The following is a 22,512-nucleotide window of genomic DNA, read 5'->3' on the forward strand; positions in this document are numbered from 1 at the left end:
TGATCTGAGGTTTCTGTAGCTAAATTACAAATTCATTCATTCATTTTAAAACTGAATCTTAGTCTTAAAAATGCCTGGAAGGATGTGAACTCATTTAGCTCTGTGAAAAAAATGTATTCAACCTTTAATCTTAACCCTTTCCTAAAATCAAGTACATGATTGAACTATTTGGACAAAAGTCAACAGTCAGTTTGTCTAATTGTAAATCTGTAAATATACAGATAAGGCAAATTTTGGAACTGGATTTGGATGTGAAACCACTTCTTTAACCAATAGTAGGAATAGTTTAAGGTGTTGACGAGGGTGTAGAAATTCCATTTAGCTAAAAAAATCCAAATATGTTAATGAGGAGATCTGAAATTGACCAGATATTGTTTTCAACCAATCTTTGGATATCAACTATACTTTAAGCAACATCAATTTTATTGTTTAGGTCATAGTTTCGTAATCAATAGGTTTTATACCTCTGTCTTAGTGACTTCGTACCAAGGCAGATATTTTGAAATCATGTGTTTTATTGTTACAAATAAATGTAATATTTAGTGTGGATTTGGAACGTCCCTGTTCTGTCCAGATGTAGGTTTTGGTAAGATGTAATACCAAGTATTTTACTTGTGGGTGCAGTTTTTAATTGGTTAATTACAGCTTGCTAAAGTTTTTGAACAAACTAGTAGACAATAATATTCAGGTGTACTGAATTGGTGTAATTCAGCATGTAGAAAAACTGTTGTGCTGTCCACTAACTGGCTAAAACATTCCTTTTTTTTAAATTTATTTTTGGCAGTTGTTGTTTTTCGTTGTTGTTATTGTTGTTGTTTTTTACTGAAATGGAGTACACTGAATGGACCTTGGATACCATAAAGCAATTAAACTGAACTAGTACTATTTTTAAAGAAAGTGTGAGTTTTATCAATAGATTTTGACTCATATTGCACCTGTTCTACTCATTATAAAATGAATAAACGGGATTTAACCACAGTCTTATGTCAGTTTCTCATAGTCTAAAACAGGAGTGTCAAACTCATTTTTAGTTCAGGGGTCACAAACAGCCCACTTTGATCTCAAGGGGGCCGGACTAGTAACATAATAGCATAATAACCTATAAATAATGACTGACGACTCCAACTTGTTCCTTTGTTTCAGTAGAAGATGATAGATAGATAGATAGATAGATAGATAGATAGATAGATAGATAGATAGATAGATAGATAGATAGATAGATAGATAGATAGATAGATAGATAGATAGATAGATAGATAGATAGATAGATAGATAATTTCAGTTATTTTTATTGAATAATTATAGTTTAAATCTTTGCATAAATCTATCTTCCAGGGGCCAGATTAAATTCTCTGGCAGGCCCACTGTCCATATGTTTGACACCCTGGTCTAAAATCTGACATGAATCTATTGTTGTCATAAGATAATCTTTCTTTGATAAGCTCTGAGTGGGCTGAACTAATCACTACAGATAGAGTTATTTTCATTCTCCTAGCACAAATGTGAGCCACGACTTTATAGTAATTATTCTGGGGTGGTAATAGGGCTTAGATCGGCTCCTCAGTCTTCCCCACCATCTCATCTTTCACCATCTATCTTAAATTATCTGACCTTTAGTATCTTTCACCGTGTGCTACTGCTGAAATCAGCCACACTAACTGACCCTGTATACCTGGTATGTGTGGTAAAATCGATTTTTTTCTATAGTATGTCAACATTTGTCATGTTGTTTGTTGATTAGGGTTGATGTTCATTTAGTAATTTCTGTCTATCTGATTGACTGGCGTATTTCCATTTTAAGAATACACACGCCGACCGATACATAGCTACTCTTGACTCCCACCTACCAATGTAACATAAACTGAGGGTGATCAAAACCTAACACCACTGGCCTAACGGCCAACTTTCCTAAAGTCTTTGAAGGCAGCCACGATACGGCACATGCGCTGGAGTTGACGTATCGTGACGTCCTACGTCACGTTTCAAATGCCCGGGAATGGCGCGAGGAGGAAGAATTAGTGCGGAGTACGGACGTCAAAACGTCTGTTAGGTGTACAGATAAAGAAGCACACAAACAGGCAAGTCTGATAATGGCTGCGACGACAGACCATCCCAGTTTATTTGATATGCTTTATTCATGACGTTATAGGAGTATAGTCTAGTTCTAAGATTTGTGTTGGCCTGTGTACGTCGTGACGAGTGTTCCATAGAGACGGTACATTCAGGGTGAAAGCGTAATGTTTGTTTACTATTGTTTAGACTGAACACTAACGTCGGTGATGACTCATGTTACTTTACCCAGACGTTGGCATTACGTACTCGACTGTTCTACCGTCTCTTCCATCACTAGTGTTTCAACCCGTTGAACGAAATGCCCAGTAAAACCAAAATAATTAGATCAAGTGATCAAACCAATTCCAGTAACGTGAGACAAAAGACACTGTAGTACTCAACTCAAATCTTTTTAATTTGCTCTCAATGTATTTGCTCTCGAATGGAATTTACAAGACTTTTGGGAGTCATCTAAAATAATTTCCAAGCATGCTTGGAGGCTGTGTTATGAGGTTGAACAGCAGGGATGTACCATAGACTGGTGTAGCCTACCCCTGTCTCTTGGTTCCGTTGGGAGAGGCTGATGGTAGATGGTAAAGTGATTTGTTACGAAATCTACAACAAGAGCAACTGGACTTAACTAAGTTTCCCCCAATCATCCAAGTAGCTTTTTCAGCTCCAACTGAGTTTTATTAGGAACACACGGCTAAGATACAATGCTTCCGAACATACACTCGATAGCCTAATTAGCAGTTTGCTATCTTTGCAGCACAAACGGTTTCCTGAAGGCACAGTCGTGACTGGCACTGACCTCGAGGTACTTTATTACTGTGAAGTATCTGCTAGTTTTAAATGGTATTCAGGTAACTAGTATAGGTACTGAGGTTGAATTCCCTATACTGGTGTGAAATTAACTAGGCAGGGTCCTATATTTGCCAGGAGGTGGCAGTATATAGACATTTAACGTCTTCAGCCAGGCAACCAGAGTTTACATTGTTTTTCGCAGTGTATTAAATCCAAATGTTAGTAAGCTATTATTGAAGAATCTCATCCATCAAATTGGGGTCCATAACCTGACACTATTTGGGATCTTTTTGCACAGTAAGTGGCACAGTGCAGTGCCACTGTGATGGTTAAAACATTTTGGGGGAGAGATGTCAAGGCTGCATTGAACAGTAAATGGCTTACAATGGCTTTACCTCTTCCTCACACCATCAATCTTCTCTGGCTAAAATGTGTAAAGAGCTGTCCTCAAAAGTGTGTCCCTTGACTTCAGGTAGAGGTCTATTTCTGAGTCCAGACCTGAGATGCTGACTGTCCTGTGTGGAGCAATGTGTTTGTGAAGTGATCATTTTGTTAACCCATTGTACAGGGCTATGCATTCCTCAGTTCACTGAACCACATAAAGTTTTTTCCTTGGGGTTAACTAGTTTCCTCCTCAGTGTGTTGTTGGGCTTGGACTGCACAGGGATACTGTGTTTATTGAAAATGTTTGTTGGAGAACCACTAATTGTGAACAATTTTCCACCTAGAGTATTCTGGACAAAATCATCTAATGGCAAATAAGTATTTGGGTGTTCCCAGTAGGGCTGAACGTTGATATGGACAAAAATTCATACCTCGATATCGATACGATGTGACTACGGACCACAGCTCCTTGGTTGTGGGCGAAATGATCGATTTCACGGTGCTCGAATTCAACATTGATTTTACACTCATTATAGAGTGTCGGAATGGCCACTTAATTAAAATGTGTTGGGAATGGTATTTTATAACACTTGTCCAGCGTCCGAACTATTTCTAAAGCCCTCTTTCGAGACTGTACACAGGTACCATGTCTTTTGCAATGTGGTGTGTTATAGCGTGTGTAATTTCTTTATGTCTAGTGGACGTCGACTCGTATGATGTGACGCTACTGAACGCATCAGTAATCAAACTTTGCTCTGGCTTATTTTGGGGTGACTGAGACGTGTTTCTCTCATTGTCATACCCATTTTACACATTATCGTCTGCACTCATTTTCTTTATTTCTTTTTAATTTCCCTGCGGTGTCTGTAGTGTGTGTGTGTGTGTGTGTGTGTGTGTGTGTGTGTGTGTGTGTGTGTGTGTGTGTGTGTGTGTCTGTGTGTGTCACTCCCGCCCTCATATGTTTGTCATTGGTTGACTTCAGCTGTCGATCAAGCATGACATAAGGTTTGTGGTCGGCCATCCTTAGCCGTGCATTCATGGGGAATCGTAAAAAGTTTATAGTGACTGCCAGAGCTGTACAAGCAGGGCGAGCGCAAGGAGAGGAAATCTATATCGTCTATGTCGCTGCTTTTTCAATATTAATACCCTGAATGTTATATCTAGATATAGATACGATAACGATATATCGTTCAGCCCTGGTTCCCAGAACTTAGTCATTTGGGATTCAGGTGTGCACCACACACAGATGTTCGAAATAAAACCCAAAACTCCCCATCAGGCACTGGCCATTTGTACCTGCTGAAGCCAGCATCTCCAAAAAAAAAGAAAAGAACTCAAACAAATCCTCTCTCCTTTGGTACAGATACACTCTGCCGGGATGACAGAGAATCCCAACATCCATTTTAGCTCAGGCAAACGTAGCTTCACTCATAGCCATAAAAGTATGAAGAAATAAAATCATGTAAAATACTAACCCCCAACATAAAATGATTATAAAGGATCATATAATATTTGTTTACATAGCACAGCACTATTCCATGTTGAATATTGTAAATCCAAACTTCCAAAGTCTCCAGGTTGGGATTTTTCAAATTGTTTGAAAAGTAGAACTCTAAATAACTGAATTCATTGCATATTTTTTCATCACTGTTCCATTAAGTGCTTAGTATACTTATATTGACTTTCTTAGACTAAAATTTGTGTCCTTTGATTGATAAGAAATATAAAGGACTGCTTTTAATTATTTCAATGTGTCCCTGTTTCAGGAACATGACAGACCTGGAGGACATGAGCTGCTACATTTCTGACAGGATATCATCCTTACAACGCATGCTTGACCTGTCAGTTATTGGTATGACACATTGGTTGGCACGAGACAAGACTTGCAAAGCTATGATGTGTGTGTCATCAGTGGTGCTAGTGTGTTCCTTTTTCCTTCTCCACTTTAGAATTTCCTCAAAATCAGATAAAGAAGCTCAAAGTAGAGATCTTTGCGCTTGAGAAACTTCTGGAGGAGTTTGAAAAGTATGTTGACCAACAGAAAGAGCAACTGAAGCATCTAAAGGTAAAGTTTGAGGCTTACTGCTTGAGCAGCACTCAGAACTACATACAGCAGGTAAAATAAGTATTGAACACATCTTTACACATCTATTTTCCATACTAAACGTATTTCTAAAGGTGCTATTGACAGGAAATTTTCACCAGGTGTTGGTAACAACCCAAGTAATCCATACATAGAAAGAAACCAAAACAAATAAGTTCAGAAGTTAAGTTATGTGTAATAATGTAAAATAACAAAGGGGAAAATTATTGAACACATGCAAAAAGGGAGGTGGAAAAAGGCATGGAAAGCCAAGACACTAGCTGACATCTATCAGTGATCAGAAAGCCATCCTGCCCCTTGTCAGTGCAAATGAATATCAGCTGGTTCAGTCCAAACTGATGGCCTATAAAAAGGTGTGTCATTACCAAGGTGTCACACAAGGAACATCTTATGGGTAAAACAAAGAACTCTCTCAAGACCTTCACAACCTTATTGTTGCCAAACATTCTGATGACATTGGTTACAGAAGGATTTCTAAACTTCCTCGCAAGATTCATGAGAGAGGAGTGAAAAGAATTATGAGAAGACTTGTCCAAGAGCCAAGGACCACTTGTGGAGAGCTTCAGAAAGACCTGGAATTAGCAGGTACAATTGTTTCAACGAAAACAATAAGCAGTGCACTCAATGGCCCTGGCCTGTATGTACGCTCACCACACAAATTTCTGTAGAAAAAAACAGGTTGAAGCTTGTTTTAAGTTTGCTGCACAACATTTGGACAAGCCTGTAAAATACTGGAAGAACACAGTCTGGTCAGATGAGAGTAAAACTGAACTCTTTAGATGCCATTACACACACAATGTTTGTAGGACAAAATGCACTGCACATCACCCCAAAAACACCATACCCACAGTGAAGTTTGGAGGCGGGGACATCATGGTGTGGGGCTGTTTTCCTGAATATGTTACTGGCAAACTTCATATAATTGAAGGGAGGATGAATGGAAAAATGTACAGAGACATTCTCGAGAAAAATCCGCTGCCATCTACCAGAATGATGAAGATGAAACAAGGATGGACATTTCAGCAAGACAATGATCCAAACACAGAGCCAAGGAAACTCTCAACTGGCTTCAGAGAAAGAAAATAAAGCTGCTAGAATGGCCCAGCCAATCACCTGACCTGAATCCAATATACACACTAACACACACCTCCCCACCCACACAGGTAACTTTGTTATTACATTTACACATGTGTGCAAGCGTGCCACACACATGCACACACAAACACACAGGTAACTTTGTTATTACAGTTACACTCAGGAAGACTAGTGGGACGCACACACATGCGTGCAAATGCGCGCATTACTCTCACACACAGGCTAACTGTGCTAACCGTATGTTAGCTGTACTAAATGTGGGTTAAGTCTACTAACTGTGGGTTAACTGTGCTAACCGTAAGCTAATTCTGCTAAATGTAGGCTAACTGTGCTAACTCCCATGTTGACAGAGATGGCACCCCCGGCAGTAGTTTCTAGTTTTACATTATTACACATAACTTAATTTCTGAACTTATTTGTTTTGGTTTCTTTCTATGTATGAATTACTTGGGTTGTTACCAACACCTGGTGAAAATTTCATGTCAATAGCATGAAAACTTATTTTACCCGCTGTACTTCTGCTTTAATGTAAAATGATTCAAGTGGTGTATGAGGCATAATCTGTTTTTAGTTTGTGTTAATTTCTTAAGAAATTAGAACCTGATGCATGTATTATTACATGTATTTTGAGTAGAGATTGACCAATATGTCGGCCGGCTGATGTACACATATTTTACTGGTATTGACCGATATGTAGGTATACATAGCTTCTTCAGTTCTGATACACTAGTGGGGAATTGAGGTTTAAATAGTAAAAAACTCTTTGGGTACACCCACCAGAAACTGGGGTCACTATTCCCATAATGGCTGGTACTTACCTGTCTTTGAAAGTAGTATATACAGTATATACAGTCAATGGCGGACCTGTCCAGCCCACACATTGCCCCTCCTCCACTAGCAGAGTGCATGCAGCTGGAAAATGCTTGTGCTATACCGCTTTTTACCTGTTTATTTTGTATGCAAGAGTGTTAAATATTCTTTAAGTTCAATGAATGTTTATATTTTTGTTTAAATTGAAACTTTGTTGTGTTGTGACATTTTGTATCATGTAAATGGAGGGAGAAAAAGCAGTATCGGCTCTAAATATTGGCTCAGAAAAAGCACCTATCGGCTATGGGCCAAGGCTGATGTAAAGGAAAAAAACGGTATCAGCCCTCTCAAGTGTTTTGATATTTTTATATTAGTCAGAGAGTTCTCTAAATGGACACATATTTCTTGTTTCTTTGTTTCAGGAACTCGAGAAGTTATTCCAGAGGAATGTGGAAGATGCCCAGCACATTAAGGAAAACATACCTACGCACATGCCTAAGAAGAAAGGCCTAGTCAGGTGAGAACACAACGTATCATTTTATTTACGATGCTTTGAAACCAAGAAAAGGGTCTACATACTGTCAATTAAAATAATTGCAAAAAGCGTCAAGCACCATTAATAACTGCTGCAAGTGTACACACTGATGTGTGATGATGAATGAAGAGGTGTGTTGCACCTCTAATGCACAGAATTTCCACATAAGGAATCAAACAAGAAAAACTTCTAATTTATTTAAACCACTATTAGTTGCCATCTGAATAACAAGGGCATCTAAATGGCTTGTGATGCGCATCTATGCAGCCTTGCAGGATACACACAGCTTTGGTCCTTCCCTGGACAGACTGCTTCTCCCTTTTCCTCAGATTTGTGCTTGAGACTAAAGGGAAAAAAAAATCTCTGGAAGTTTTGTTATGTTGACCACTGCTACTTGAAAGTTTGACAGCTGTGGTTTTAATGGCAGGAAAACCTGGCAGGAGCACAGGATCTCTCTTCTTGATAACATTTCAAGTGTGTGAGACAGAGACCTAAGATGCAGGCATTGTAAAAATGGAATGCACACCACGGTATCACATTAACGCTATGGGCAAGCATCTCTGTAAAGAATATCTGCTCACTTTACAGCATCAAACCACTGAGACAGCAGCAGCGTTATTTATTCTCTGTTCTCATAGTGTTCTCATAAAAATGTTCTTCCACTCTGAAACTGTTGTCTTATTTTTCAGTGGAAAGGAATCTGTAATGAACCAGAAGGAAGCAGCAGACGTTCAGCCAGCCCAACCATCCCAACCAGAAAATATTAAAAAGACCAGCAAGAAGTTTGTCAGAGAAATGGAGTTTATCACTATGACAGAGTTTGAGAGCATCCCTCAGTAAGTATAGTCAAACTGAGATTCAACATTATACAATATGTGCTGATGCAATAAATGCAAGAGTTTTACTTGTTGTATCTGAGGCCCCTCCCCTCAACCCATAGGACCCAAAGGCCCCCATTAACAACACTCTGTTACCAGACACCACAGGACACCTTCAGAAGGCCCAAGTTCATTCTCTGATGAGTCACAACTGACAATATTAGGAATGTGGTGGCTGCACAGTGTATATATATTTTTAATTTAGGCGAAACAACAATTTTATACTGCTTCTGACACTTTGTCAGTGACTCTGTCAACCTAATCAGGCCTTTGTAATTATTTTTACTGGTGGGTGTAGGGATAGGGAGGTCAGCTAAGCATGTAGAAGCTTGTTGTCAGCAATCTGGGATTTCTTGGAGACCTAATACAGTGGACACTACCACAGAATTACCACTATATATGGGCCTCTGCAAGCTCTAAATGCTGAGACACTAGAGAAAGGATTTGGACCCTCACTGAGTTTGATGTCTGATTCTTGGTTGGTGGCCAGTGCCTGAGATTTGTTGTGTCTATTTCAGAACAGAATTCTAGAGCAGATTCTTAAAGCTTGTATGGCGATGTTACTTTTCAGTACATTTGAAAGTTGTAAGCAGATTTTTTTTATGCCCCTATAGACTTTGGTAAAAATAGCATTTTCACATACATAATAGAGGTGCATTGCCACTGAAGTTAAAACACAATCTACAATTTAACACTAATGTGAGTATACAGCAACAATTCTCCTGTTTAGGTTACCACTGCTTAAGTCTTGAAAGTGTTCATATGTTAATATGTGTGTTACATTGATGATGGGCATTATGGTTAATATTTACGGATTTGCTGTCTAATCAAATAGTAATAATTGTCAATGGCTTTTTAAAATTATTAATAATAATAGGTAAAAAACATTGACTTTTTTATGATCTTTCAAGTGTAGTAAGTTTTCATTTTTCTGATGAATGTTTATATTCTTCTCTACATAGCACAACATCATAAGTTTGCCTGTGGAGGCCTTACAATAACACTGCTACAAACTGTCCACTGTTTCTTGAGTAGTCCACAAATGCCAGTAAATAATGAACAGAATGACCTACTACAGACTATTTTAACATGAAATCTATGAATGAGTTTTACATAATGATAGTATTGATAGATTGCAATTAAGAACAGTGTTTACTATATGTTTCCCTATGATAGGGGCTATTTATGATATTTATTTATGGCGTTCTTGTGTACACTTAGCCACATTCTGACAGGTTGCAGGGTTAGACTCTCCCAAGGGCAATATACCTGGCGTCACAACCAGGTTCTGAAATGCTTAGCAGCTGCAATTAAGGAAAAACGGGTTGAAACAAATTCCTCATCTGCTAGAAAGGAGAATAGGCATATTACGTTTGTTCGGGAGGAGGAAAGGGCCAGGCCGGTGAGGATCAGACATAGCGCAGGGCAGCTAAGGGTGGGTGGAGCCTGGGAGTTGAGTTCTGACTTAAATGGTCAGCTGAGTGTCCCAGCGCAGATAGTGAATACTCATCAGAGACCAGACCTGCTGTTGTGGTTGGAAATAGAGAAGATAGTGTACTTTATGGGGCTTACTGTCCCGTGAGAAGACAGAGTTGAGGAGGCTAATGAGCGCAAGAGAGCTAGATTTGCAGAGATGGCATCAGAAGCTGAGCGGTGAGACTGCCGTATGCAGCCAGTGGAGCTCAGCTGGGCAAGCTGGGCAAGCTGGGCATTCGTGGGAAAGAACAGAGAGTGGCAGTAAACATTTCCCTGGCAGTCGAGTGAGCGAGTGGCTATGGCTAAGGAGGAAACACGCTAGCTGGGGAGCATGCTAAAGGTAAGATTAGCTGACTAGTTTTTGTAGTTAGTAGTTGTAGTAGGGCTAAGCTAATCTCTTGATTGAAAGTCACACGGTTGCATGGTGACTGCATTGAGGGGGGTGACTCACTGTTAAGCCTTCTTGAGGTGTTCGTGGGCCTAACGTAATGAAACATCAGTGAAGGGAGGTGCCCACTTGAAAACCCTAATGATGTGCTGCATACTACCTACTGCTATGGGCTTGGCTAGTTAGCTGGTGTCTTCTAGTGTTTTATACTTTCGATTTTGTCAGGGGAGAGGTGTTGGTTGAAGTGTAGTTGCATGTCCCATCACTTCTTACCTGGTACTGTTGGCTAGGCTAGTTAGCTGGCGTCTTCTTGTTGGTTGCTAGTTGGTAGCTGACGACTAGCCTGCTGGTCGGTTTTTCAATTGGACTAGGCTTTTTAAATGTGTTTTGCCTTGGATCATGGCACAAGGGATTGTAGCATCTTATCCTGTGTATTAATGAATGTTCATTATTTCGCATTCATAGTGTTGAATATGACATGCCATGACCTTCAGTGACTGTCTGACTTGTTTGCGGATTGTGCAACTGTGTTATTCTGTTGGGGATGACCTTTTACAGGCATATGCATAACTACAGCCAGCTCCGTGGCTTAGCTACAGCTCCAACACTTTCAATTTTAATAAGTGTTCAGCTTCTTCTTTTAGGACTTTGGTAGTTTTGAGCTACTTGTTTTATTACTACCCTCTCCAGGATAAAAGAACACCAAATGTCTCCTGCGTCTGGATCTCTGTTTAAAGAATTTCCTCATCTTGATGTCTGGGTTTGGGCTCTTTTAGTAAACATTGCAATGCATCAACATATTTCTATGCAAGATGAGTTGTTGGAGCCCAATGTTTACTGTTGTCAACAGATGAAACATTCTTCTTCTATTCTGTGTGTGTGTGTGTTCCTCAGGTACATGAAAGGACGTGTGACATATGACCAGCTTAATGCAGCAGTAAACAACATTAACACTGCCATGACAGCCAAGTACAAGATATTCAATCAGTCAACGAAAACTCTCAACAATAATGCACGCAAGCTGCACCAGCGCTTTAAGGACCAGGAGACCAAACAAACAAAAGGTATCCAGTAGGCATTACTTCAGTAGGCAGCTCTTATTGTTAGTTATTGATGATCAGCTTCTGTTTTATATGACAATCAAGACTTGGCATTTATTTTATTTGGAACAGGTTATGTAAGCACACCTCATTATCTCAACAGCCAGGTCAGGCTACCCTGATCCCACTATATGCCAATGGCGCCATCTAGTGATTAAACCACCTAGTGACTTGGGAAATTCAGATTTGTCTGTTATTACATGCCCAAATTAAACATTTATTCATGTACAATATACATGTATAACTGACAGCATTCTGTAAAAGCCTTAAGGCTCATAAAATATATCCTGAAAACTAATGTTAAAACATACAGCCTGCCAGAGGCTATTAGCAGTTCTGACTCTGTTGAGGCTTTTAAGAAGCATCTTAAGACCCATCTTTATTTCTTAACTTTCAATGGCAATTGATCTGTTTTTATTTCCTCATCTGTTCACCTTGGGTGTTAATAGCTTTTCATTTGTAATTTACATGTTTATATACTTAAACATATGTCAATGACCCATTAAATTCTAGCATGCCCTCTTTATTTTATTTTACTTGCATTATGTTAAAGCATATTTTCAAACTGGTAATTCCATTCTTTTTTTAAAAATAAAACTTGCCACTGTCTCCTCCGTAACCCCATGTATAATCACAAAAGACTCTGTCAAGACATACAGTAAAGGGAGGGATGTTAACTCATGACACTCTTCTCTTATTTTGTGACAGTGTAATTAATGATGTTTTTTCTTGGTGTATTGTTAAGATAAACATTAAAACCTTGTTAAACCTTAAACAGCCAAGAGTATATATTCAAAAGCATGTGCTCAAAAAAAATAATTGAAACAAAATATTTACAGAACTAATCATGACTGGATAGTGCTTCATTGAACAGATGGTATAGCCTGTAACCAGTTTTCAACCTGATCAAGCATGCATGATGCAGGAGCATCAACAGATGCAGCTAAAGTACATAGGAATATACACAACATTGGACTCACTCTTTTGTTCAATTTTCTTTCAGGTCAGTACTTTGTTGTGGAGGATGACATACGTGATTTTACCCAGATGAAGGTGGACAAACGATTTCAGGGGATCCTGAACATGCTGCGACATTGCCAGCGCCTACGGGAGCTCCGAGGGGGAGGACTCACCCGCTATGTGCTGTTATGAAAAGGAACAAGAAGAGGGGAGGTTTTCACAGGGTAATGTTGCGGAGGAGAAGAAAAAAAATCCTTAAACCTTTCAGCAAGCCAATATTAGACACAGGTAGACAATTATGCAAAATACAGGAAATTATATTTGCTATAAGGGGCAATGCAAGCTTTTAAGACCAAGGATGTTTTCTTTTTCCATACAAAAAACATCATATTCATTGTTTTTTTTTGTTGAATAAATGATCTAAAAATGCATTTGTTTTATTGAGGTCATGTTTGAATCTATCAATTTTATCTGTAGACACTATTTCAAAAAGGATCACAAGCCCATTAAAGCCAGCAGTTTCCATTTCATTACTAGCAGTTATTAGCCAAAAACAGCCAAAACCCCTTGGCATTCTCTCCAGATGATAACATGGCACCCACAAAATGCCACTGGCACTGTGCATTAAGTGTAGTCATTTGTTGCTAATCTATTGGAAAAGGTTCTCCAACTTTCCTCTTCCTATACGCACAGGGCTAGCATTACCTGGGGACCTCTAGTTATTAGTCATAGTCTCACTGGAGGAAAACTGCTCTTGCACTTGTTCCATCACGAGGCTTGTGGAAACTGGAAGCTATCTTAGTGATCTGCAAGTTCCTTCTTCCTTGAATGGCAACACGGTGTGCCGGCTGAGTCCATGATGTCTAGTTTGTACTGTAAAGACCAACAGAAGAGTACTCAAATGCACAACACCAGTAAGGTACAAGTAGACTTTACTTAATAGAAATCTTTGTACAGTTAGTCAGTCCATAATAAATCCAATAAGGAATGGAAAAACAGAGATATCTGGGTCAAGAGCTTTACTACAGATGACATCTCCATCTGAGTTGAAGAACAAAGTTGAGATGAGATGTGACTCCATCAACAGACACTAAATCACATCTAAGTCTAACCTCTAATGTTTCCACTGAAGACAGTCATCACCATTCAACAGAGTAATCAGCCGTTTCTTTTCACTCTCACCAACAGCACTGGCACTAAGTGTGTGACTCCACGGAGCTGAGGCTCCACTCTGATCTAAAGGAAAACCTTGGTCTCATGTTTGTCACCTACCATTAGATCCTTCCTGCAGGCGAGGATTCCATGATGAATAAATGTCTCTCTAGACCAGGTAGTTGTCCTTGTCTAAGTGTTCTCCATCAAGTAGAGGCCTGATCCTCCATTCTTGGAAGAACACTTTCTTTCTTTTGCATTTAAGCGCTTTGAATCAACAACTGCAGTAAATCATCAGTCTTGTTACTCACCACTGTTGCTATTCCTGTGGGTCCACTTCCAAAAATGTTTATCTTTTGCAGAAAAAAAGCCCATTATGAAATAGTTCACAAGCAAACACAACTTTGAGTACTTTCCCTCTGAGAGTGTGTGAGTGGTAGGTTCAGGTCCATTAGTTACTAAAGCAGGACATGGAATCCAGGAGTACTCTGTTTTTGTTTGATCCAATCAAACATTTGTATATCATCTCAACTGCTGATCGGAATGACTGAATGAAATAACTTTAGCCACAGTTTAATAGTTTGAATCACACATGTATCGATGCATGAACTTAAACAATCCTGCTAATGGTTGTTGCTAACGTACAACCATTTTTAATGACTAAGAGAACTGAGTGACTAGTGAGTGTGTTTTAATAACTTCAATTATATGTTAAATGAGAGAGTAAGCAAATGGTCTTCAGTGGTTTTCTATTTGCACCTTAGGTCTAATGGGTATAGTGGTCATAGGTGTCCAGGCCTTGTTGATGTTATAGGGGAAAATTTGCAGAGGTTGAAGAGGAGCAGTCCTGTGTGGATGTGAGTGGATGAGGCTGAAGCTGTTTTTGAATCTGGCTGTTTTGCTCCAGTAGCGAGAACAGCCTGTGGTGGGGGTGGAAGGGGTCTGTAGTGATGTTTTTAGCTCTTATCAGACGGCGTGTCTTTGCAATGTCCTGGATGGGAGGAAGTGAAGTCCAAAATGCTGTAGCCTTTAAGTATTACATTATAATTACTCTGACCGCAACACACACTGACCAATGCAGTTTTTTGAGTTTTGTGTCGTCTGTTTCTGTTATAACGGCAATCAAGCCCTCTGACAAACCATGACATGAAAAATGTGTTTATTAACGTTACCTGCTGTTCTCTGGAGAACCTCATCAAGTCAAAAAACATTTTTACAGCATTTCCACATAAAGTTGTATTAACTGAAACACGTTTTCATTCTAAACTGCTGTTCCCTGTACACTTGCTTAACCTGCTAACTACCTGAGTGATTCAAAATGTTATTTCCCCCTGGAGGATCTCTTCCCTTTGCCTGAATGTACGCATGGGGCATGATTCATTTGATCACTCTCCTGTGGAAATTACTTGATTGTACATGACATACTCTAAACTACAGCCTGTGACACCATGTAACAGAAAGAAAACGAATGAATACAAGTGGAGCATGACTTAGATTCCATAGTTTGTTTCTACCCAAAACTAAACAATAAATTACACAAACACAAAATGCAAATGGTGTTAGTGATAATGTATATTAATAGATAACTCCTTAAAATGTTTCTTTTGAAGTGAGTCAGTTGGATCCTGTCAAGTCCAGGGAAATGGCTACCATCTGTTCAGACAGGGAAATGGGTTGTCTGCAGCCTTTCACTCCAGCTGATGTGTTCCGTCCATATGTAGCAGAATTCCATCCAGCAGCCAGCACCTAGCTGCTTTTGTGTATGAGTAGCAGCCTGAGTGAATAAACTGCACCTGTCTGAAGAACTAACTGGCATCCATTCTAAGTTGCCGAGGTATTCTGCTCTTATTTGCATTACACACGCTCACAAACAGAGTCATTCAGTCAGCTTTGTCCTTTTTCCTCGGTGTGACTTTACTTGCCACCACAGATCCTACTGCTCCGACGCCTTCTGCAAACATAGAGATACTCCCTTTGACCAGTCCTGCACTTGCTGTCGGAACGCTGATCACAGCTGTCTTGGTGAGCTCATAGCTTTTAGTTCCTACCCATGTAACAGTCCCTAGGGTTGCACCAACAACACTTTGAGTCATGCTGAAAAGGCCGCCGCCCACTTTCCACATAACTCCTCCCTCTGGTCTGGGATGGTCCTTATCTGTACCTGTGACAGAGAGAAACAGAAAGACAAACATCTGTATTTGAGTTTGACACAACTCTTTTACTGCAATACCATTCAGCAGTCTGATATCTGGTCTCATCTGGTCACCTTGGGAGTTAACAGTTTTTCTTTTGTTGACCCAGTGATGCTGATGTGAAATCTGCATGTTTATATGACATGTTGAATGTGCCCTTTGCTTTTTAAGGTGCTATATAGATGAATTAAACTTAGAGTAGCCTAAAACAGTACATTGTTACTTTAAAATAATATAAGTGAAGTAGAAGCAAAAAGTACTTGTGACTCAAGTAACAGTAAAGGGTTCATTGAGAAACTGAAAGAGCTTGTAAATTTCTTTTGAAATTTTGTGATTTTTTAAAAAAAATCAATATAGACAAAGTAACACTATGTTGTCAATATTCTGTAGATAAAGATTTTTTTAAAAAAAAACATAGTGAATGTGGTAATAATGAAATCTAGAATGAATCAAGTTATTGAACATGAGTAGATTATGTTCTGTCATTAAAAAAAAACTAGCGTAGTGGCTTGTGGTTACTTATTCATGAAATCATGTTGGTGTATAACAATCTGTGTAAAGTTATGTATTTCCTCACCTGGCTTAAAACAGCAGCAGTGAAATTAAGTTGTGTCACTTGTTTCAGACCAACCTGTTCAGATATTAATGGAAGATCTGAAAGGGACCATATTGTGTAAAAGTGAACTGACCTGTTTTGAGTACATGCTGCCTGGGTCAATGGTATGTTTTTATTTACAAATCCATTCTTAGCCTGATTTCACCGTGTTTATCTTCTAAATTTGAAATGTGTATGGTTCTGAATTGGGAGAGTCAGCTTTAAGGTTTTCTGCTCCCGCTGCATTGAACAAGCTACACCCTCTCAAACTTCAAAACGCAGTGTTTGTCTGTTTTACCTGAGCATTTCTATGTTATGCAAGTGATTTTATGTTCTGTTTTTATGTTCATTCATTTTGAAGCTGTGTTGCTGCCACTCTTGGCCAAGCCTCCATTGTAAAAGAGATCTTTGTTATCAATGGAACAGACCTAGTTAAATGAAGGCTAAATAAATATGATAGAAATCATAAGGTGTTGAGAATTAGCGTATAGATGTTGTTCCTCACCGTGTGAGTGGAGGCTGTGGGTAACTTCTCTGTCCTCACAGATGGGATGGTTGTTGGACTCAGGAGATGAGCTGCACACCTCCTGCTGTGAAGTCACCTCCTGAAAGGCAGCATTGACTTGACTGGTGTAAAACAGGGGTAAAACACACCGTCCTCTTCCATGTTTTATAATAATAATAAAAATGCACCATTCTTGGTTTTGAATGGTGTCCCATGATGATGAGATATTCCTAATTAATCTCATTTTATCTCACGTACTGCTTAATCCTCATTAGGGTCGTGGGGGTTGCTGGAGACTATCCCAGCTGGCATCGGGTGAGAGGCGAGGTACACCCTGGACAGGTCACCAGCCTATCACAGGGCTAAATTCCTAATTAATGATTTTCTTAGTTTTTATAAATGATATGCAATTTCTAAAACAAAACCCACATTATACGATTTACTGTTGATGCCAGTTTTCATATTGTCAAAAATGAGGGATGATTTAAACAGTGACCACATATTCTTCAATATTTCTGTAATCTCAGTAAGATTCATGTTACTTTGATTTAAAGACTAAATTGTGTTTTTTGACTAAAGCCATGTCATGACAAATCATTCAAATAATTATAAAAAAAATATCCCCCCCATACAGGAATACTGTCTTAATACTGGAGTCATTTTATATACGAGACATGGTACTGCTTAGTAGTTTTGGCGATAACATTCCAGTTACTGCAAAGTAGAGTAGTAAACCATGACACCCCTTCAGAGACCTCTTCTTTTGTCATGCCACTCTAAGAGCCTCTTGTACAGTATGCATATGGGCACAAAAATATAAGATATAGATAGATATGTGTATCTATATATGTATCGCTGGAGTGATATAGGATAAGATATAAATTTTATTTCGATATTGCATTGCAATACATTATACACCTATCAGGCATAACATTATGACCACCTTCCTGATATTGCGTAGGTCTCCTTTGTGCCTCTAAAACGGCTGTGACTAATCAGAGTATGGACATGGGTCTTCTGAGGGTGTCCCTAGGTGTCTGGTAACAGAATGTTGTTAGTGGGGGGCTTTGGGTCCTATGGGTTGAGGGGAGGGGCCTCTGAGGATAAGACTTGATTTCAGTTATTGATGCATTGCACAACTGCCAAGGGATTGTCTTGTTGGATAATGTGGATTATTGCTCATAAAATGGCACAAAGCCATCCCTAATAAAGTGCTTGGAGGGTGCATGTGTAAATACAGTATATGCTGATCATACTGAATATTTCGATGTGGATCCCAGGAATTCTGATCTAGTGGAAGAATGAATGGAGTGAAAAGTAATTCTGTTATCTATGCGTGTATGCAAATATTGCACCTATGTGATGTCATGCAATGCAAACAGTAAAACCTATGTGATGCAAATATAGTACATTTCCCTACTGAAAATGAAATCCTCAGAAAAACGCCAGCTTCAGGCTGAAGGAGTGTTAAGTCCTCCTGTAAATACTCCTGCCCCAGTTCGTCTTTCTCATATTTCAGTATAGAATAGATTTGCATAATTAAAGTATCACAGCTCTTAACGATAGTTTGCTGCGGGCGAATCATCCCAATTTTAGACATAAACAAATAAATGATATCGAGGAGTCTTTTGAGCATTTACTTTCCATAAAGCTAAATTGAACGTGCAACACACGCGCGCACTGACACTTCCATAACCATACACACATACACACACAAAAAAAAAAAAAGAAAAAAAGAAAGAAATCTTTTTTGGGAATTTTTGTGACTTTACATGACAGAAATGACAGAATGTACCGTTTGTAGAAATTCTATAAAATTTTATTTTCTAATTTAATCCTATTTATATAGCTCTAATGACAATTCAAATTGTCTGAAAAGCACAGCAACCTTGTCATGAGAAACTGCATTGCTTCTCTCTTACCTTCATTTTGCTCCGTGTATATCTTTGTCGCTCCTGATCCTAATGCTGTTGTTTTCGGTTGTTTTGATGGCCATCTAAAAGCGGAAGTGACGTCGAGTCGCTTATGACGTGTTCGCCTGTTCGCCCTGTAATAGCAATGCACGCGCGGCTGCAGTATAGTCAATGGGCTGCACTTTGGCCATGACAACAAGGACAAGAAGGACCAACTGTAGTTTTTCCTAACTACATCCCTACATGAATAAGCCACACTCTTGGTTATATTCACCTTTGCACCATAAATTTCACTGTATCACTGAAATGTCTGGGAAATGTGCATATCTGTACCTTCAAAAGTTGATCCATAGATTGACTGGCCTCCATTACCTTTGTTGTCTGGAGAAACATCTGCATACAAAACAGTGCTTGTCTCTGGTAATTTATGCATATATCATCCATGTGTTGCTGTATTCCATGTAGAGATAAATATGCCAAAAATATTTCAATTTCCTGCCCTTGTACTAAAGTCAGGCACCACAATATGTATGTTGTAGATGTAATAAATATTTTATGATGCTTGACCCATACAGCACCTCCGCCTTGCATACAGCCGTTGGACACAACTCGGGTGGGGGTGAAGCTTGAGTTTGTCATGGAAGGAGAAGCTCCCAAACTTAAAGCACAAAGTAAGAGCAAGAGGACAGAAACGAGGTATGGAGGTTTAAAAAAGGCAAAATCTCCAAAGTGTACAACAAACACCAACAGAGGGCGCTTTAAAGCTGTATTTTGAGAGGTTGGTTGGCTATTCTTTTTCTTGCTGATCACATGCTAGAATAATAATGAACATACACGTTGAACTATCTGGATGTGCCATGGGTGGTAGCCACTGGTGAGGATGAGGCAATGTGTGCTTCCCTTGTCAATCATTAAAATCTGTCTAAGACTGATTCTAAGTCTAATCATCCCATTGGAGAAGTTCCACATACTTATACGTAGGCATATTCAAATTCAGTATCAATAAAGAGTCATCCAAAGTATTTGAGAATCAAACCAAACAATACAACAATTCCCTCTTAGAATAAAAAGGCCCTGAAAACATTCGATTTGTGCACCATTGATATATTTGTCAAAATTAATACTGTGGTCTTGCACTTTTAAAGCTGCACTCAATTTAACTTTAGCCAGCTCCTGCTCAAGGTTCATGTTCTTTAAGGTGCAGTCACAGACAGAAAGGCCAGGCTGAATTCAATTGAAAGGAAACAGGTGCAACACAGCAGGACAATTGAAAACGGTGGGCATGACAGCAGAGGGGGGTGGATGGAGGACATACTGTCAGCACCCAGCCTGCTTGTGGGGTTGGGTGTGTGTGTGTGTGTGTGAGTGTGTGTGGGTGGGGGGTGGCGGGGGGGTGTGGGGGGGGGGTGTGGGGGTGGTTATGTGTAACTAATATCCACACGAATGAATGCCAGGTCCAAAGGTTTCTTCTCCTGTCAGTGGTTTTAATGTTGTGGCTGATCGGTCTAGATAGATCTTTTCAGAATTCACATAATGGAAAAAGTAATAGTAGATTTGTACAACAGCGCATGGGGCCAGGAAAGGGTTCACTGAACCATGGAAACCATGAAAGGTGTTAGGGGGATTGTGGTGGAAGTTGTGTTTACCAGACAGAGTTTATACTCTTGACATGTTAAGGCACTCTGTCACACAGGTTCCTGTGTTCAGAGTTGGCACCTTCTGTAGCAATAACGCAGGGTTTCATGCTCTGGTGGAACCATTGATGCATGGGCCATTGTGTTCCTGGATTATTATGAAAACACTCAGACAGAGAACACCAGCCAGGAAAAAGTTTTTCAAGGTCTTCTTTGCAAGAATACAGTAGCCAATGTTGATGGCCTAATCTGTCTGTCTGCTTGACATAGCCCTGAAACTACCTTTAGCTTTGAGACTAAGGCTACCAGGAGTAGCTCCACTGCTGGAATGCGATCAAGTATTGTATTTCCTAGATGTGGAGGTCTAGTCCCTTCTTCTGAAAAAAGTCTTCTCACAGAACTCATTGTATCCTGGGATGACTCAGTGGTCAAGGCTCATGGGAGAAAACATCTCCATTATGCAGAGTAAGCTATTGAAGCGCTACATTGTAGATAGACCACTGGAGCCAGCCCAGCTATGTGGGGCTGTAGAAGATTTGTGGCATCATCAAACTCTAGACTGTTTAAAAACGTGGGAATTGGAGTCCAGTGGTTAGCCATTAGGCCACTGTGTCATCAAAACCAGAGAGAAACAACCAATAGATTTGAATAAAGAGGAAAGGCCTTTGCAGTGTTCCAAAGAGACAGTCCAAAACAACAGGGGATGTTTCTGTCGTGCCAGTATTCACTCTTGAGGAAAGCCAGGAACGAAAAGGTGCTTAGTGCATCATAGGAAATTTCCCAGCAGACTAGCTGCCTGTAACAACATTAAAGGATGATTCAGGGCCATTTGAGCCAGGCCTAACTATAGGCTTGATCAGAAATTGTAGGCCTACTCCTAAAAGAGAGACAGGGAATTGGTTCCACAAAAGATACGTCTGCAAGGTAATCACTTCACTAAATTCAGTCCCAGCACAGAACTCTGTGTAGCCCCTGACTCTTTAATATCCTCCTTAATTATTGTACTCTCAGTACTACACATTCTCACCCTCAGGCTGCTGCTGTGTCAGAAGACCTGTGTGGTGACCATTATAGCTGTCCCAATGTTGTCCCAGTTTGGTTTGGTTAAGGCGCACAGAGCAAATTTCAACTTTCAATTTTCTGCTCAGTAATTTTTTCCTTCTTATCTTATCTTATCTTATCTTATCTTATCTTATCTTATCTTATCTTATCTTATCTTATCTTATCTTATCTTATCTTATCTTATCTTATCTTATTAAGGGACACTTAAAGTGTCAGTTGATTGCAAAAATACAAATTGTGTCCAAATTAATTGACCCATACAATCCTTAATAGTCAAAATACAATTTAACTGGTGTACAGAGAGTTTTAGCCATTGTTGTTAGAAAAGCTGAGTTATAGTCACTTCCTCCTGTTTCCTGTGAGAACTGAGCTTTGACCCCTACATCTTGCTCCCAGTATAGAGTCAGACACATGGTCTCCCTTGGGAGTTTGACAGCTTGCACTCTACAAGGACTATGCTTTCCTTTGCTCCAGTCTCTGTATATATTTTTTTAACTCTTAAAATCTAAAAATACACTTGAGTGCGGATGTTGCTGCTGTGTTACATAAGCTCGTGGGATTGAAGTGTCAAGAATGAGAGGTTGTACAAAAAGTTTTTGGATCTTAGTTCTCACAAAGTAAACAGTTATGGAAGAAAGGGCAGTTTCCTGGAACAGCTTCACAGAGGAAAATCTACACAGAATTAACCTCAAGTTTCATGTTTTGGTCACTTTTTAATATCCTAAAAATGTCGCAAATTTCCTGGGCCCCACTTTAAAAACTAACAGTAATGAAGTCAATTACTCAAGCTGATTTTAATGTGTCTGCCAGAGGTTTATGTAGCAATTGCAGTATGGCCAAATCCACAGTAAAAGAGAATGTCTCCTCCTCCTC

The 22,512-nt window shown here is 39.4% G+C and overlaps 2 protein-coding genes across 2 annotated transcripts; one reads left to right on the forward strand and one right to left on the reverse strand.

Annotated features, from left to right (window-relative positions):
- The first annotated feature begins 1,946 nt into the window (after positions 1-1,946).
- On the forward strand, positions 1,947-13,015 carry ska1 (spindle and kinetochore associated complex subunit 1). Its single transcript, XM_047597341.1, has 7 exons — positions 1,947-2,078; positions 5,007-5,092; positions 5,190-5,305; positions 7,672-7,766; positions 8,474-8,620; positions 11,421-11,590; positions 12,630-13,015. The coding sequence occupies exons 2-7, from the start codon at positions 5,011-5,013 to the stop codon at positions 12,776-12,778; spliced, it is 759 nt and encodes a 252-aa protein (XP_047453297.1). The 5' UTR covers positions 1,947-2,078; positions 5,007-5,010; the 3' UTR covers positions 12,779-13,015.
- A 1,865-nt stretch (positions 13,016-14,880) lies between these two features.
- LOC125015453 (transmembrane protein 263-like) lies at positions 14,881-19,044 on the reverse strand. The gene is made up of 3 exons (XM_047597342.1): positions 18,953-19,044; positions 17,031-17,130; positions 14,881-15,899 (listed from the first exon to the last, which is right to left on the reverse strand). Exons 1-3 carry the CDS (start codon positions 18,956-18,958, stop codon positions 15,619-15,621), a joined length of 387 nt encoding a protein of 128 aa, XP_047453298.1. The 5' UTR covers positions 18,959-19,044; the 3' UTR covers positions 14,881-15,618.
- Between the last annotated feature and the right edge of the window lie 3,468 nt (positions 19,045-22,512).

The sequence above is a fragment of the Mugil cephalus genome, chromosome 10, assembly GCF_022458985.1.
Source record: "Mugil cephalus isolate CIBA_MC_2020 chromosome 10, CIBA_Mcephalus_1.1, whole genome shotgun sequence".
Lineage (NCBI taxonomy): Eukaryota > Metazoa > Chordata > Actinopteri > Mugiliformes > Mugilidae > Mugil > Mugil cephalus.